This window comes from Falco biarmicus, chromosome 1 (genome assembly GCF_023638135.1).
Source record: "Falco biarmicus isolate bFalBia1 chromosome 1, bFalBia1.pri, whole genome shotgun sequence".
Classification (NCBI taxonomy): domain Eukaryota; kingdom Metazoa; phylum Chordata; class Aves; order Falconiformes; family Falconidae; genus Falco; species Falco biarmicus.
In genome coordinates this window covers 50149875-50168074 of record NC_079288.1, presented here as the reverse complement: position 1 = coordinate 50168074, position 18200 = coordinate 50149875, and the positions used below count along the sequence as shown (strand labels likewise).

Below are 18200 nucleotides of genomic sequence, written 5' to 3'. Positions count from 1 at the left end.
TTGGGAAGGGGGGGTAGGATAAACTACAACCCACCCACCCCCCGAGGCTGTAGAGGAAAAGCAGCGTGCTAAGACTCAGCAGGCAGAGCCTGGCCAGGTGCACACCAGGAGACTGCATCGCTGCCTTCCCTTGGGAGCCCAGGCTGCCGCAGGAACCCCTCCTTCAGCCTCCAATTTGGTGTGCTAATAATGCTGCACACAAAACCTGATGCTCCCTAGCAACTGCTGCTAGACAGGGTGTAGCCTTCTGGATTTTTGTTCATGCTGCTACCAATACAACAGCCATCGGTTTAGCGTCTGCTCAGCCAGGTCAGCCAATCTGAAAGGTAAAAACAGTTGCAGGGGGTTTGGCTTTTCACTCAAAAATTGAGGAGCAGTAAAAAATGCTTTGAAATCTCAGACTCTGCTTGGCATCTCTTTATAAAAAATCAGGTCTTTCTTAGTTTTGCTCCCTGGCTTAGCAGTGGTTTCAGAAATGCCGGCTGGGCTTTCCCCCGTGCGATTGCAGAGGACAGGGCTCTGACCATCATGCTGCAGTTTTGGTGCTTGCTGGCCCTGGGGACCCCTCGCACCTCCAGGCTGCACAGCCCTGTTGCCACCCCAACTGTGACACCAGCTTTTTGTACAAACTTAATGAAAACCAGATCAGAAATAACCCCTTCTGAGGAGGTTTATTTCGAAGCTCAGTCAGCTAACTGCACCTTGTTTTTTGATGATGTAGTGACGCTGGGGGCTGCTGTGCTGAGCCCGTCTGAGAACAAGTGGCCCAGGAAGCAGGAACTTCCCAAATCCAGCCTGCTGTCAAACCTAGCGCAGGCAGGTTGTGTTTCATATAGCCTCCCAAAGGCTTCACTCGTTGCTGTAAAACAGTTGTTAAAGCAAACCTAAAATAGAGGCTCCTGAACCGCTGGCAGAAGTCACATTGAACTTACTAGGGCTAGGACTTCACCCATTTAAATAAAAGGGCAGTCAAATATTTCTTGTGGTGTCATCATAAACTCACCCGTCCCAGAGCTGCCATAAAGCCAAGCAAGCTGGATATAGCCTAATCTCCTAATGCAGAAGATGAAAGACCTTGCATTTCTTAACTTTTGCTTTCCAGCAGGAAGGAAAGTGAAACGATTCATTTTTTCTTGTCAGTCACTTGGATTTTAAGCACTTGATATTCAGGGCTGAGTCTCTGAGCTGGGGGGGAGGGAGGTGGGGGTGAGGTGGGGTGTGCCATGAAATTCAAATCTGTTCCACATCCTTTGGATCTGGAGTTTAGTCTCACCTCTGCTTGTCTTTCAGAGTTCGTATTCCATACACAGCGTTAGCTGCTTGTTGTTATACCTCCAGTAAAGTAATTGAATGGCAAATGCTGAATTACATACTTACATCCATGTTTGTCCTTATTTCTGAAATCTGTAACTGTAGCTCCTAATAGTTCAACTACATCAACAAAACCCACAGCATTCACTTTCTTCAACTTACCTCTCTACTTAGTAAAATTCAGCAGGCAATCCAGGTGAATAGCACACTGAGGATTACAAAGGATTTCAGCGAACTGGCAGCAGAGCTTAGCTTTGGCACGTAGTATTATGATGGAAGAACTGCAAACATTTTTTTTCTTTAAATTGATACACTAAAAATAGTCCCCCTTTAAAATCTTGCTGTATAAGAAAAGCTGATAATTGTTTAAAAGGTATAGAATAAGCTGAATTTTTTAAGAAACTGCCTTAAGTTTGCAGTCAGATAATTAAATTCAATGCTTTATAATAACTACAGGAACCATGGAGAAATTTTTTTTGTTATACACCCATGGAATCTAGATACACTGTAGGAGGATTTGCTTTTTGAAGCAGTAGGTATTTGTCATGTGCAGTGTCAAGATACGGAGCTTGATGAACAAATTGCTTAATGACATTTTCTTACATTTTTTTCTTTGTCTGTCTCTACCTAAAATAGGCTACAATTTTGTCTATGCTTTTGAACTACAAGTAACTACAAGATCCACCTATGAAAATTCTAGCATCAGAAGCATAGTAGGGTTAATGCATTAGGCTTTCACTGATTAAGCCCTAAATTCTTTTTCACAATAGCTCTCATGTCATACAAATTTCATTATTTAAAGCTGGTTTGCAATTGCTACAGTTAGTAGTCTCTGTTTAAGGGAAGACCAGCACTGAAATATCAGATGTTTCTGTCTTTTAGATTGTAAAAGAAAAGAAGAGATTTCTACCAAACCAAATCACAAAGAAAACCAGTATCTGACAACACTGAATGCTCAAAGCCTTTCTCACTTGTATTTTCTCATCAGTGACAAGCTTCCTATCTAATCTCAGTTAGATGCTAGAACCACTACAGAATTCAAATATTTAAAATCTAGGTAAGGCGGTGATCAACCTCGGATGCTTTATCTGCATTAATATCAAAGCCTACCCTTCAAACCTTCCTTCACCTGACCAAGCCAGCAGCCACCTGCACTGGAAACCCTTTTATCTCAGCCCTTGAGAACATTCAGCCCAGCCTCAGGAACGGGTATCACCTGGGGTGACCTTGCCCACCAATGTCCTTTGGTGTGGTCCTCTTACGCTGTAGACTTGAAGCAGTACTGCCGCAACTTTGTGTTCCTGGCTCACAGCTGTGGCTTGTGATTTGATTATAAGAATGGAAATAAAAGCAAGGCTCATTGCCTGAGGGCTCCTGCTAGGGGAAGTGGGTAGTATGGTGCTGGCTCCTGTGGGTCTAAGGTAAGATGCATATTAAGGAGTCTGGGGTTGATCAGACCCTAAGTAATGGCTTTTTATGTTATGAACATGCTGAAACTTGCATTCAGTGTATTAATCTTGTACGGTGCCAGAAAAGCAACAGGTACCTTAGAGTTTGTTCTTAATAAGTGGTATGTTGGATTAGAAAATAGTCATTATATGTGAATGCTGGAAATGGAGGTTTTCTAAAAAGTATTTTTTTGTGTGTTCTTGGGGCTGTTCTCAGTTGGTCGGTTTTTCTGTTAATCTAACAAAGAGCCAGATAGGAAATTGGGTATACCCCTGCATTGAGTGTTTCTGCTGGTCTGCCCTCAGTAGCTCCTGGCTTAGCATGGGGGTTTTCTGGACTGTACTCCAGAGCCCCCTTTAGGAGTTGCACAATCTGTAATGTGGCCCAAGGAAAACCAAAGAGAGAAGGCAGCAGATGTCCTATGGGCTAGATCACTAGTACTTCAGAGTGATGGTCAGACTTGTGACAAAGAGTGAGTATATCATATTGTTCTTATTCATTGTTGCTGCTAAATGTTCCTAGCTGTCTGGTATTGCTTGAAATTGGGTACTTTAAAGCATTCCAATATGTCTGGAGCAGCAAAAGGAGGGGAGGAAAAGAACAACAATTTTAAATGTATACCTAGAATCAATTGTGCTCTGATTTCTGTAGCCTGTAATGTTTACATATTGGTAAAAAGGTATCTGTAGCAAAAGACTTATTCCAGCACTGAAAACTGCAGGTCTGGTGCTCTGATCCATGAAGACAGTTTACTGAGTTAGAGGGAGAGACATAATTCTGACTTCAACGGTGCTATGCCGATCCCCGTCAGTCAGGGAGCCTCCGTGTGCTTTTTAGCCTTATCTGCTTGACAACCTGTCTATCTTCTCATGTGACTCTGCTGTTTTCTGTTCTGAAGCTCTAGTCTTCTTCACATTAGTGGGTGTCATGGTAACTGAGGAGCAACTGCATGCAGTAGGCTAGTAAAAACCCAGAACTGCTGAAGGTTAAGAAATAACTGGAAGGAATATTTCAGTAATGTAAAATTTAGAAAAACCAACTAATCACAAAAAACCCAACAAAAAAAGCCACCAAGAAAGACACTTCTAACTGATCTTCATGGCTTTTTTTTGTAAAGAAACACAGGCAGTAAATGAGTAGCACAGCTGGAACGTTGAACAGCAATGTGATGGCTCAGACATGTTGGCAAGCAACAGGGTATAGGTTCAAATCTGTACAGTTTCTCCTGCCTTTGTATGAAGGAGGCTGATGGCAGAAAACTCTGGAGATGTTTCAGTTTGTCTTTTGGCAGGTGTCTGTGGCCAGAGAAGCAAAGATGAAACTTAACTTTGCACAGTTAGGAACCAGATAAAACTCTTTACAGTGCTTATTCCCAGTAGGCATGTAAGAAGCGCAGGGGGAGCTTGCTGTGGTGTGGGCTTGTGAGAAGGAGCTGCAGGGTGGAATATGCCAGTGTGACCCACCAGGTGGTGGGGAGGCAGCTTGGTGATGGGAGGTGCTTCAGCAAAGAGGTTTGTGAGGGATCATAAGAATGAGAAATACAGATTAAAAAAAAAATCTGTTTCACAATTCAAATCCTCTTGAACTACTGACTTCTAGATAGTCTAATGATAAGTGGAAGACAAGGAATGAGCTTGACCTATAGCTCCCAGGTCTTGGACTCTCACCTGTGCCGATATTCTTCAGCCATACTTATGCGTCCTTCAAAAACAGACTCTTTTTCCAAGTGCGTTGAAGACTGCACAAGAGGCATCTTGGCAGCTGCAGGACCTTAGGGATGTTAAACTCTTCTAACCTTGTCCTGGCCAACAAATGTCTCTGCTTTAGCTGACAACTGATGGTAGTTCAGAGCTCTTATGTCATGGAGGGGAAGTGAGATTTCTTCAAAAATCTTAGTATAACAAATGCATCCTGGTCCTAATTATTAGAGATGTTTCTTATTTCTGCTTTCCGTTTGTCTAGCTCCAGCTTTCATCCACTGAATCTTTAAATGTAGACTAGACGTTCAAGAACTCTCTATGGTAAAAATCTCCCAGCATTGAGACATAGAAAATGCTACGATTTTACCTGGAATGTGTTACATGGCAAAATAATACCTGAAATTGTGTTATTTTGAATACATAAATCATTCTTCAATGAGGCAGACTTGTACTTGGAGAATTACAGGCTTCTCATAATGCATCTGTCTGGAAACTTCTTTTTCTTCTAATAGCATCCAAACAAAGCACTGTACAGCTGTAGGCACATCCAAGGTTGAAAGAACCTTTGCAGAAGTGAGGAGGCTGAAAAGCTTTGTGCAGGTGCTGTAATCAGAAGCCCTTTTCTCTTACTTTGCTGTCGGTTTTAGACTGGACAATTTGAAATCACTGTAGTGTTCTCTTTTTCTTCCACAATTAAGTTAGAAAGCAAACAAGCAGAATAGTGACTATCAGTCACTAGAAGCTACATCCACCTATATAAAGGAAGCTATCAGGATGTGTAGATGTCATCTGAATTGCAGTGCACTTTTTATGGAATAAGCATTTCATGAGACAGCAGTTGGATTATCTGGCTCTTGCTCTTCCCCTGCCTCTTCTCCCGAGTGTTACACCAGGATCTTTCTTCCACACTCCTCTGGATGCGTACTTGGTCAGCCTTGCCTTCCCACCCCCCCCACCCCCCCCACCCTAGTGTTTCCCTTGGGTTAACAGCCTTCAACAGTACAGGTGGAAACATTTGCCTCTATGTAAAGCACATTGGTTTAGGCGTCATCTTGGGACTAAGAATGTATATATTTAACCAGGAAAAGAACAACCCTTGGCTTTATCTCAAAACTGATGATGAATACAGGCCTAAACGTGCTTGTGCAATCTGTGTATAAAAATCATCTTCTGCCCCTTCTGCTAGTCATCCAGTCATCAGTCTTTCAGATGATGTCGATACTGCAAAGTTGAAATGCCCTCTGCTGCTCTTGGCAGCCCTGCTAAGTGCAAATCCCATCAGTAATTCAGAGCCAGCCGCCCAGGAGAGCTGTAGCCCTGGGAGGGGAGCCTGCCCTGGGGAAGGGGGCTGGTGTCATTGCTTCTGCCTCAGAAAAAGTAAAGAATTGACTTTGCAGCTGGGTAGTGGTTGCAGTATCCTTTGTACGGGTGGAGTGCAAGATAACTTGAAGCCGTATTACTGCTTCTTCCCAGTTTAAACTGAGTAGGAGTAAACCCAGATCCCAGTGTAACCTGGCACAGACGGAGTCCTGCTCACTTATTTCCTGCTGCTGGCAGAGACAGCCAAAGCTCCCTGCTGCAGCCTGCGCAAACCTGGGTGCGGAGCGAGGTGAAAGGGGAGGAAAAGCAGAGCAGCAAATGATGCCAGGAGGAGCGCCTCAGCCAGGTTGGGGGCCAGGGAGTGAGATGCTTATGTGGTAATTGGAATAAATTCTATAAATGCAGTTTAGAATGGATGGAAGGATGCAAGCAATTAATCTGTTTTATTATTTTTAATTTCAGCTTTATATTCAAGTGTAAAACATTTTATGTGCACAAATGCAAGAATATGCAGACTGAAAGTAAAAACAATGTATGTGAACTTTCATATTAATCTGAAATAGGTTAGAGGTTTATTGCTGGGAGAATCACTAGGGGAAGGGATTTTGAAGCTCCATGCCTTTGCGAGGTTTAGTGAACAGGGGGGAGGCAGAGATGAGATGCAGGGAGCTTGGCAAGCCTTGCTTGTCAAGTTGTATTTGCTGCAGTACTATGGGGATGGAGCCTGAGGGGAGAACTGGGACTGACTTTGGTGCAGAGGCACTTGCCAAAGCTGCTGAGCCCTTACAGCAACCCTGCCTGGGCATGAGGAGAGGACTAGGTGGGCTGCTGCTGGGGCACTCCTGCTCACTACACAGGGGCTGCCTTAGGGAGCAACGTGGCTTCAATGTAGGCATAACCCAAGTGTTTAAAACTGGTAAAACTTGACAACAGTTTTGGCTGGTTGGGGGATTTTTTTGGCCTAGGTTTCCCAGAACTACTGCAAGTGTAGTTGACTTTCCCCGTTGGTGGTTAATGAAATGGGGATGAGAGGGAAGTGAATCACTGAAGCTACAGGAAAATTTATTTACAGGAGAACAGTAATGCTGTATATCAAGAAATTTTTTGTTCTGTCACTTGATAGCTCATCAGGCATAAGGAACCAGCAATGGCCTGTCTACACCTGAATTATTTCAAGATTAAAAAGAACTTTGTGATAATTCTATGAGAATATAGAAAGAGACCTATAGAGATGAATGGTAGCTGGACTGAGGCCAAAACCATCACATGCCTTTTTGTTGTAGTTGCATAAACAAAAGATGAGTAATTTCCCACTCTCCTGCTCTTGTCTAAGATCTTTCTTGTCATAGATAATTATAAATCAAAAATAATGAACTTCCCCTTTAATGCATTTCAAGCTTTGGCATGAAGTGGTATAAACAAGTTCTGAGGTCTAGTGTATGGGAGCATTAAACCTAATTATTAATAAATAACACTTGATCAAAAACTGAGGGAGCAGTTTAGGGCTGGTGTTATTTTATGCTAATATGTATATCCATAAATAGTATTAACTGGAGTCTCCTCTGACTAATCGTGTGTTCACAGAATAGATACACTCTGTGCAAAATAAATAGAACAGAGGAGTCAGTTTAGCGTGCTGCCTGCCTGGACCTATAAGTCCTCCCCCAGACCTCGGCTCTTCCCATGCTCCTGGAATGCACAAGGATAATACTTCGATTCATGCCTCCTTCTGGTTTTTGCTTTCAGTTCAGTAATTTGGCTCAAGTGAGGTAACACAAGGATCTGCCCTTTTTAGAACTATGGTCTTTTACAAGTTGACTAGTTCTGCTAGTTTGTTATTTTGAAGTTTTCCTACAAAGCTGTTCACAGTACTAAAACCTGAGAAGAATTATCTACAGTTGAATTTGGTGCTAGCAGTATGCTTTACCTTAGTATTTAAATTATAGCGAAGAGGACTTTCATTGTCCATGTGTTTTCTAAAAATTCTCTTCTGTGAATCCAGCTAATGCATGCCTATACAAGTCCTGTTTTTTCCTCTAGGGTTATAGGCTCCTTATTTTATAACCACTCAGTTATTTCTCCTTGGTTACCCCTTTTATCTGTGTACCCTGACAATCACTGCTCCACAGACAGCGATGCTTTTTGCATGTATCCCTGCATTGTTATCCGAACACTGGATGAGCCATCTTCTGAAAGATTTCCACTTTACTGTCTCCATGAGTCCTATTTTCCCCTCTTTGCTGTTTGTGAATAAAGCATTAAACCCTTTGACATATCTGACTATATAGTGACTGAAAGAAACTAGACTATGTAACTGCTCCTGGAAGTTGCTGTCTGGTTTCTTCTGTGTTAACTTACACAAACGCCATACAGCCTAGTGGATAAGAAGTATGTACTTTCCCCAAAGAAAATGCTTGTACTTTTGGGGGTGGGGGGTGGTGTGGTGTGTGTGGTGTTTAATGTGCTTTCATTCTTCCTTAAACTGCCCCTATTTTGCTACAAAATATTCTTAAGATTTATTTTAAATCATTTAATATATTGGAAAAGTAAATGATGCTCTTAAACCATCAGGATCAACTTTGCCGTACTTGCTTGAGAGATGTCCTGTTTGAGGGGAAAATGGTTATAACAGATGGCAAGTATAGTTTTCAGTGCCTTAATGACATTCTTGTATCATTTAGACTGGTCTGTGTGACTAGAATGGGATAAGACTGAAAAGCTCTGGCTGAAGATCATACTTCTCAGGTGTGCTGTGGGAATCAAACCCACATGTTGCCATGGAAGAAATCTGGGCTGTGGGTGACCCTCTCTTGGGAAGGGTTTTCTTCTGGCTGTGGCACTGACGAGCACAGCCTCATCCCCTGAGGTAGTCACCCTTACAGCTGATCCTGCGGCGCAGCAAGCCATCTTGTGAGCCTGCAGGGTGATGGGCAGGTAACTAGGGTCAGCAGTGCTCCCCAGAAAGTGCTGGGAACCAGTTTGCTGGGAAGAGAGCAACTGGCTTGCAACCAACCTGGGCCAAACCCTGGAGAGCAAAGCAGGCCAGCCAGTGTCCTGTCCCCAAGCTGCAGGTGCTGCTGCCAAGGCAAAGCACCCCCAAACCCTGGGCTCCCTCAGTACTGGAGGAACTGAACTACAGTTTGATGGGGAAGATGCACTGCAGCGATAAGCACTTCTGCAGCTGCAGGTTGGGATTCCCTCCTGGGGGTGGCAGTCAGAGCATCATTTTGAACCTGAGCTTGGATGTATCTCGGGCAGAGCAAAGCGGGTGCCCTAAGCCAAAGGTGGACCTGACTAAACCAAAAATGCTGCTTTACTGACAGCTGGGGAGCTCCAGCCACTTGCTGAAAAGATGACCCTTTGTTTCATGCTAATACCATGTTCAAATACATATAAAAGGAATCTGGACAAGGGCTTTTTGAGACTATTATTCCACCCTGTGCATAATTCACTTGTTTTTTAATAGCTTTTACTGGACTTTTTCCATGTGGTGAGTGCTGCTTGCTGTATTTTGCAAGAAAAATGTCAAGCAGAACAAGTGCGCAGGTACTTTAATCCAGAAAGAGCATATGCTTATTTTTGGTAGCTACAATCTGACTACAGTAAACAGATATTAGCTGTAACTTACTCTGGCAAGTGGGAACCTCAGAGGTCTGAGGCAGATAATTTATTGCTACAATTACATCTACAGCCTGAATGCATTTGCCACAGAGGCTGGAAAGGCTAAAGTTGGGGGTTTTTTTTCCCAGGTATTATTTGGACCTGTTGTAAAAGAAACAAGATGTTTCAACAAAAAGCCCAACTAGCATCCTGGAGAGTAGAAAGCTAATGAAATTAAACTACTATGTTTATTTAAAAAAAACAACAAACAGGAAAAAATGTGGGGGTGTGTCTGCTAGGATTACTTGAAGAATCAGAAAACCCTGCTGCTTCTGTTGGGGAAACCTGCTAGTTTTGGTGCCTTGTGACAGCAGCAGAGCATATGCCATTTGCTCCTTATTTCAGGTTGTAAAATAGAACAGAAGTCTGATTACAAGCAAATCCCAAGTATATTCATGAAACCTGTCAAATCTGGTAATCATCAGAGATTATAAAGCAAATCTTCAACTTCTGCTCCATGTGTGTGCACATCAGACAAGCATATAGATCTTGTCAGCCTGTGAAGAAAATAAAAACTGAGATAATAACTGCCTTCCTGGTGCTGACAGTAATGTATGCATCTTCACTGGGTATTGCTCCCCAAAATTAAATGTGTAAATTCAAACTCAGACTAGGGTTTACTTTTCTGGGCTGGTACTTTTAGCAGTAATATCCAGGTGGGTGTTTTTGTACTAGGCTTTCTTTCCTCTGGCTTAAAAGGTACAAGTCTCAAACATTAGCCTCTTCTGTGAATTGAAGCATAGAGTTGCTTGGTGTGTGTATGTGTGTGTTAACTACACTAATAAATCTCACACCACTTCTGGTCTTGATGTTAGTATTTATATGGGACTTTTGTCTCAACTTTCTTCCAAAATATGTTGAAGCCCCTTTTTTAGTAATCTTAAAAATTTTGCAGAAGTTGAAAACCACTGAAACCTCTATATTTTGAAATGTTTACTTTTGAGAAGTTGTCCTTCTCATGAAATAACAGCTACTCAAAAGATGTCCTGATCCTTCTATTGAGATCTTTCTTTAAAAAAAAAAATCAAAATTAGCTGAATAAGAGCTAGATTATTTTGTTTTGTTCCCCTTCTCTTTGAAGGCTATGGCACATCTAACCTCTTTTAAAAATGAGGGAAGGCAAGAAACCTCATCTCTGTGCCAAAATCCTCTTAGTGCATATCAAATGGCTTCTTGTGTCTTTCAGGTGCTCAAATTAGCAATTTTCATTTCTCCATTTGCCAGAACCAATCTGACAATTCTCAAATTAGTTATGCATTGCTGGTAGAAAAATAACCATTGAAAATCTGGTAGTGAAAAAGGGCAATTTAATATACAAATAAAAACCTGTAGGAGAGTTCAAATTGGGCTGTAATAATGTACTACTTGAATAATCCCCAATTTGTGAGCATGTCAGGGCAATTGTGGCTTTCTGTACCAGTGTGTTGCTGCTGCTTGGGGGGGCTGGTTGCAGAAATGAGGTGCGGTTTGCTCCCAGACCCATGCTGTGTCTATAACCTTTCTGCTTTCAGCATTACATTTCAGGCTTTTAGCCTTTGTTAGCAGAGAAAGGCTATTTCCCATAAAGCAGATGATACCACTAGCACTGAGATACATATAAAATATCTTGTGTTTATGACCATTCACGTGGTTGCACAAACCAGCTGCCCCAGGGCTGTGTTCTGCATTGCAGAGGGGGGTGGCGGTGCTTCCTGCCCTCCCTGCATACCCCTCTGCGTCTGCCTGTGTGCTTGAAGGATTGCAGGGAAGCACTCCCAGCCCTCGGCATGTGGGATCCTACCCAAAATCGGGCCAGGGACCTAATCCAGTGCAAAACCAGACCTGAAGCATCCATGTGCTGGAAGGGCATGGCAGCTTGTGGGAGAGCAGCTGGTGCTGCCCTTTGCTGGCATGTCAGACCATACTGCTGCTATTTCCTTTTTACCCATATTCACAGATAACATGATTTTAAGCCCTTTTAAAAACCTAAGCAGAACGTAAGTGCTTGAGATGTATTTCCATCTGTGTCAATGATGATGGTGGTGCAGGATTTGTCCTTCGCTTGTCCCTGCTCTTGTTTCTCCTTGCCAAACTCCTTCCCCCATGACCCTTTCCAGCCCCCTTTCAGTGCCCACTGGAGAAGCCCCTTGTCCATGGGGCAGCCCTATGGTACTGACAGGGCAGGCACCAGTGCCTGGGGGTGGGGGAAGTAACTCTGTGACTCCCCATGGTGTCAAAATACTTTGTGGGGCTGGTTAGTAGAGTCCTCTTTTGCACCTCCCTTGAGAACTAGGCAAGTGTTACCCCAAAAGACAGATTAAGTGTCTACCTGCACCAAAGGACAAGTTTCTGGCTGATGTGACGCCTGGGTGAGAGACAGAGCTAGTTTCTGCCTAGTCGTGGCTCTCATTGAGGTTGTTTGAACATTAAAAGCACTAAATGGCATCAAGACTGACGAGCTTTCTGGATACTCCTGGGCCATTCTGCTCCCCTCTAATGAAAATGTCTGTTGCAAAAATGGATGAAAGTAATGCTGTTTCATTAATCTTTTCTAAATCTCTAGATGCAAATCTCTCCTTCTTTCCACCTCCTCCCCCCCCCCTTTGCCCTTAAATTTGCTGAAAACTATTTTTGCAGCTTCATCAGTTTAAAGACTAATTTTTGTGCTTAACCAGAATAACCTGAGAAGTGACTGATCCTTAAAGAATAGTCATCCAAAGAGAAGTCATGGGGGGTATTCACAAATTACACTGGAGCCAGAATTTGACTATTGATAAAAACAATCTGGAATATGCCAAAAAAATATCATGAAATATAAAGCAGCTTTTTGGCTTAGGCAAAATTATTTTCAAAGCGCTTCTGTAATTTGAAAAGGCTAATGCACTAGCCTAGGCTTTTTTGCCTGGATTTTAGGAACCTGATGAGAGTAATCTACCTACATACCACATTTATCTTTGTACCCCTTCTAAGGCCTGAGTAATTGACATCAATAACAAATAATTATTACCCATTGACTTGAATGGATTAGCAGGACTATGGGGGGGAAAAAAAGAACCTGTAGATGCTAAAAACTGCTATAAAAATTTATTAGAAAAAGTTCTTTAAAATCTCAAACTTGTATAAACAATTAAGCAATACTATGTCTTTCAAATTCTTTTGTAATGTAAGTATTTAAAACAGCTGTTTGATAAAAGTTGCACATAGCAATTTCACATACAGAAAGTAAACAAAAGATGGTTTTATAGCCCTCCATGTTTAGCACTGTAAAACCATTTACTTTTTAGAATTTTGGATCAAGAGTTATCTATGGATTCATGACTTACGACTACCTAGAAATGAAAAACAACTTTTTTTTTTCTGAAGTTCATGTTAGGGTTATATGCTTTACAAGTGCAGGATTATTGGTATTAATTAACTGCTGACAATGCCAGTAACCTTCTGTTTGTAACTTTATGGAGGAGTGATTTCTAATTAGAAAAAAAATCTGTTAAAATACTGATTTATAGCATACATAGGAGAGAGTTCTTAATTACCCTTCTTTTTATCCTTGTATTTCTAAAACAATTCCTCCTTTGGATCTGTAGCTTTTCTGCGTTCTATAGGACAAAAAGCACTCACACTATAAATTAGATATTGAATTGTCTTGAAGTGTTGGATAACTACTGAAATAATTGAAGAAAATGGAAGAAGAAACAGTTCTTTAGGGATGCTCACACTTGCTAAACATTTTAGAACAATACATAGCACAAGTGACTTTGCATGCTTTTTCTCGATTCCTATTGGCAATATTAAAATGATAAGATGCTAGCAAATTTTTATCTGCTGTCTTGTTGTCCTTCTTGTTTTGTGGGTTAGAGGACCTGACTGTACATCATTTAGGGAAAATTAAGGTGCATCGATAGAAGGTATAAAGGTAATGCTTGTAAACTGGAATATTACAACCTGTTGGCTAATGTGGGAGTGAGATGGTCCAAATTCCCTGTAATTCAATCCACCTATAAGATGAAAATATTGAGATAAAACTATGCGTGAAAGAATATGACCAGGAACTGACAAGTGTAAAACAAGAGTGCAAGAGGCAAACAAGCAGGAGAGGGAAATACAGAAGGGGGTGAGGGAGGAGAGGAGCCAAGGCAGTGACTGTGCTGATGCTGTGCCTGTGAACCCATGGTCTACAGAAAGACTCAGCTGGAGCCTGAGTGAGTGGGTGCTGGGCGATGGCTGTGGCAAATGTAAAAGTCAACATAAAAATGAGGATCAAAGAGACCAGAGGGGTGAAACAGGGCAGTGCAGAGCTGGAGCGAGTGGTCCCCTACAGAGTTTAAGATGAGCATGTCTGCTTGGAGGGGAAGAATAACAATAATGTAAAAAAGTTCAGGGAAAATAGAAATACTAAAAATTGTATTTGTCCAGTACTAATGGAATCCATTACAAAGATCAGTAACCATATTGAAATGCAAATTACTTGACACTTGGTGTGTTTCACATGGGTATGAGAGGATTTGATGCCAGGCAGGATTTGATGAAGTGCTATCTTTTTTCAGTAGTAACTTGGCAACTATGAGATTTGTACTTTTAAAAAGCAGCAGATACAGGTAGTTTATATCCAAAATTGGCCAAGGAAGTGCCCAAAGCATTATTTTGTATTTTTGAATGCTTAGGAAGTTCCCAAAGAGGAAGAGAGATTTCCTGGCATGACAGATTTTAGAGAGGGTGAACAGCGTAACCTGGGTAATTACAGAGCTCTAACCTAGACATTAGTTCTGGGCAAAACTGATTTTAAAGCTGGATGTAGAGCCTGATTAATCATGAACTCTGGCATAAGAATTAATGCTTATTAGCATGAGTTTATAAAAATATGCATTCACTCAAGTTAAACAATAAAAAAATAACAACCCAAACCCAACCAGACAAGAAGATTTAAGTGAAACTAAATTGGTGAGAAACTTACTTGAAACTGCACAGTATTTCATATGGCAGAAGGACCATCCAGCATTGACATTAACCCCAGACCAACGACACATGTGACACAGACTCTTTTCAAATGCTGTAGCAGACCGAGTTAGCGCACTGCATGATCTTGGATGCATGGCTGGGACAGGGTGAAGGATCACCAGCATGGCAGAACTGAGCTATGATAGTGTCACTTTTGAGGGTTGGTTGATTTTCAAAAGTTAAAAAAAAAAAGGCAAGGACCCTCATAAAAAAAAGGCAAGGACCCTCATTCTTTGTGTCCCAGCTGTGCTTCAGCTCTCTTCAGGGAGAAGGTGGTGGCTGCTGGATGCAGAGCTGCATGGGCTGGAGCAAGGTAGGGTGAGGGTTGCTGCTGGACACCAGCATTGCAAATTGCTGCGTCATCACTGACTGCCCTCCAACCACACAGATGATAATGGCCTCAAAATGCTTTTTTTTTTCTAATCTTGCACCATTAAAGAAAACATTCTGCTTCAGTCATCTTCAGGTTACTGCTTTGCAAACTGTAGGAAGCCTGAGCATAGCATCTTCGTTGGAAAGAAGTTGCTAATAAAACTGCTACTGGAAAATATCCACTTCCGTTTTTTTAAATTTTCTAGATTTCAATCTTTTACTCCTTTTCCCTTGTGATTGCATTATTTTAAGTCAGTATTCTAGAAAATGAGCTTACTGTCAGGAACTTACAGAAATCAAAGATAGATGTGAAAGGTGAACTTAACACTGTTTTGAAACTTCAAAATCATCTAAGCAGGGAAAATTGATTTATCACTCATACATCAAACACAATATTTGCAATAAACTCTTTTGGAACAATGAAGAAATCTTTTTACTCTTTGAGGAAATCACTAGTCATGTCATATACAGTAATGAATGAATATGGTTAGTTGTAAACATTTTTTTCCTTTTATATTTTGACACACCCTCATTTACTCAAAGCTGAACCCTCATCTGTATTTGTCAGCTCTTAGTGATGCTTAGCTGCCATCCCAGAAGCTTGGGCAGGTGGGGGGGGTTGCCCTCTTTAACTAGGCTATGTATGATAACATATTAGTGAAATATTTTCAGGCAAAACAAAACTGATCATAATAAACATGTATTGAGTGGGGAGAAAGTGTGTATTGAAGTAGAAAATAAGGATAGGTAGGATATGATGGGGAGGGCTATGTGATATCTTAGGATGTGGATTTAGTATTTTAAATAAGGCGGGGGAAGCTTTGCACAGACAAGGATCCACTTTTACATGTGTTACATACTTAAACTATATCCTTTAGAGACATGCTGCCTAAAATCAATGGATGTGATTGCAATGTTTATATTTCCACCTTGAGGTATCCCAGGAGTCTTTTTTTTTGAGTATTTGGTAATTAAAAAGGCACACTTTATAAGTCCACGTCTTTCAGATACTGCAAGCTCAATATTCAAAAACAGAAGCAGAAATCTTACTGTGTCTGAAAACTTTGACCAGGTAGTTACATGTAACACTTATGTAAACTTGTGTTTGGTGTGAGTACTGAATTGTTCAATTTTTCAACCTCTCATTTCTAGAAAAAGAAATGTTTTCAAGTTGAATATTCCTGAAGTTGGTGGCTGTTGCAGAAGAGCACTGGGAAGGGAGGCGGGTTAAATGGTGAGAGCTAGCCCAGGGTACTAATCTGTGGGGATAAGGAACTGAAAGGCAATCTCAAAATAGTATTTCTTACCTCTACAATGCCTTTAATTTCAAAACCAAAATTTGAAACACCACAAAGACCATGCCCTCACTGGGCTGCAGTCACTGGTGAATCCTGTAAGAGGCTTTTCAGCTGCTCCCTCTGTCCTCAGAGCTGGTCAGTCCTAGGCTGATACCTCCTCAGCAGAAGCTTGGTGCAACTCAGTGGACTGTTACCCAAAAGCAAATTGAAAAACAAATATTGCACAGGCACGAGCTTCACATCCACCAAACCAGGGCAGTTCAGTATTATGGATGATGTTTATACTTAAAAAAAAAAAAGACCACCTACAAAAATCCATGGAGGAGCCCACCAAACGTGGAACAGAAGCGGTTTTAAGTGCTGCACAGTACACAACTGAAGATGTAGACAGAAACACGGGCTGTTTTGAGAACTTCTTGGTGGGGGGGAGAGGCTTCTCTTGATTTGTGGTGAATCTCATTGCAGAAGGAATTTAAATCAGCCCTTAATCTTACTATGGTGCTTTTCATTATTTTTTTTTTCCTTTCCCCTTGGTGATGTTTTCTTTCTGAAGTCTGTATGTAGCAGGACACAACAAAAGCACTTGCTTCTCTGGCCTTTTGAGATCACCTATATTTAATCCAGTTCATCCAATATTGGGGGGATTGTTAGCTTGTGTGCTGCTTCCCTTTAACCAGTTCTTTGCTGTTCTGCCTTCATGATTCACCATCACTGCGTATACAGGGAAAAGAAAAAAACACACCAGTGTCATCTGTTGGGTTAGTTGTCTCAGCAGGAAATAATATGCAAGAGTATCCCTGGAGTCTGTGAAAACGTGCTACCAGAAAACAAATGTTGGTCACGCAGCACATGGAACGACCCCATCTGTAGTGCTAGGTGCTGACAGCAAGGGCTGCTCTGAATTCTCTGCTGGGTAGTGGCTACCCAGTGCACCCTTTCCTTTGCTCCCAGGTGAGGACTGGGCAATCAAATTACCCACTTTCCACAGGTGAGGATAATTTTTTACAGATGGAATTTTCCTATTCAGTCTGGGTGTGTAATAGGTGAATTTTCTTTTTGTCCTGCTGGTTTCTGCTTAGCTAGCTTGCTACCTAGCATTTTCTTAATAATATTTGGTTCATTAAAATATTAATAACATGGTTTTTATCAGCTGGCTAGATTTCAGTCAGCAATAACAGCAGGGGTTTAAATCACCTCTGAAGTTCAAAGGGCCACTCGTAATCTTAATATTTTGTGTGGGTTTAACTGTCTTGCTAAACTGAGGCACAGCCTGGGAAAGGAGTATTTCTTTCTGTACTGACTCATTCCTCACCCAGAACATCACTCCATAAGAAAGAGTCACCCTTTTTCAGACAGGAGGAGTAGGAGGGTGCCCAGCAGCACCCAAGGAAAACCAACCCTCCTCAGGAGGAGTGATAAAGCAGGGAGGGATTGCTTCATCGTACTCAGCAGCCTACAAAGCCCCATGTGCTGTGAGAGGAACAGGCTACACTTCTGTTTTGCTGGTGGAGTAAAGGTCCCTGGAGAAAAGATTGGTCTTGCACCCGCTTGTGCACCACAGGAGCATCAGCCCTTGCCTGTCACCCCTGTGCCCACCATGGCACATGGTTCCATGACATGGGAACCCCGGCCCCAGCGAGGCAGGGGAGATCTAGTGGTCCTCTGCTCAGGAACAATCAGGATCTTAGCTCTAGGTTTCAAAGGCAAGCTATATTATTTTAAATATTTCTTTAAAAAAAAGTATATACACATATATTTTTAACTTATCTTATGCACAAGGCAGATGACCTCCACCTATGACGGAGCCTGGGCTGTCATATCTCAGCTCTTGTGCACAAATCTGCAGCCTTGATGGTCATGAGGACAAATTTTTACCATAATAATAGCTTTGTTTCATTTTACTTGATATTCTTTCACTTTTCTTGCTTGAAAGAACTGCTGAAAACATTTACTTATCTGTACATGGTTCTCTTTCTGATGTTATTTATGCAGCTAAGAGTTTGGTTAGGAAAAGCAGCAGATCTTGGTTTGATAAGGTTCAATTGCAGAAATATATAGGAACCAATTTTCTTTTGTTGTTTACCTACCACTTCAGATGACTTTGAAATGAAGTGCG

The 18200-nt window shown here is 41.7% G+C and overlaps 1 protein-coding gene across 5 annotated transcripts in view; it reads right to left on the bottom strand.

Moving 5' to 3' along the window:
• The window catches only part of TMEM154 (transmembrane protein 154), a 39740-nt gene that overhangs the window by 6389 nt on the left and 15151 nt on the right, over positions 1-18200 (bottom strand). For 3 of the 5 annotated variants that reach the window (XR_008823107.1, XM_056346825.1, XM_056346841.1), the window contains exon 6: positions 12489-16795. Coding sequence is in view for 2 of the 5 variants with exons in the window: in XM_056346825.1 (XP_056202800.1) it covers positions 16780-16795 (16 nt within the window). In the remaining 3 variants the exon portion in view is untranslated. Of the gene's footprint in view, positions 1-12488; positions 16796-18200 lie in introns of those variants that run through there. The other 2 variants (XR_008823104.1, XR_008823105.1) reach the window with 1 other exon arrangement.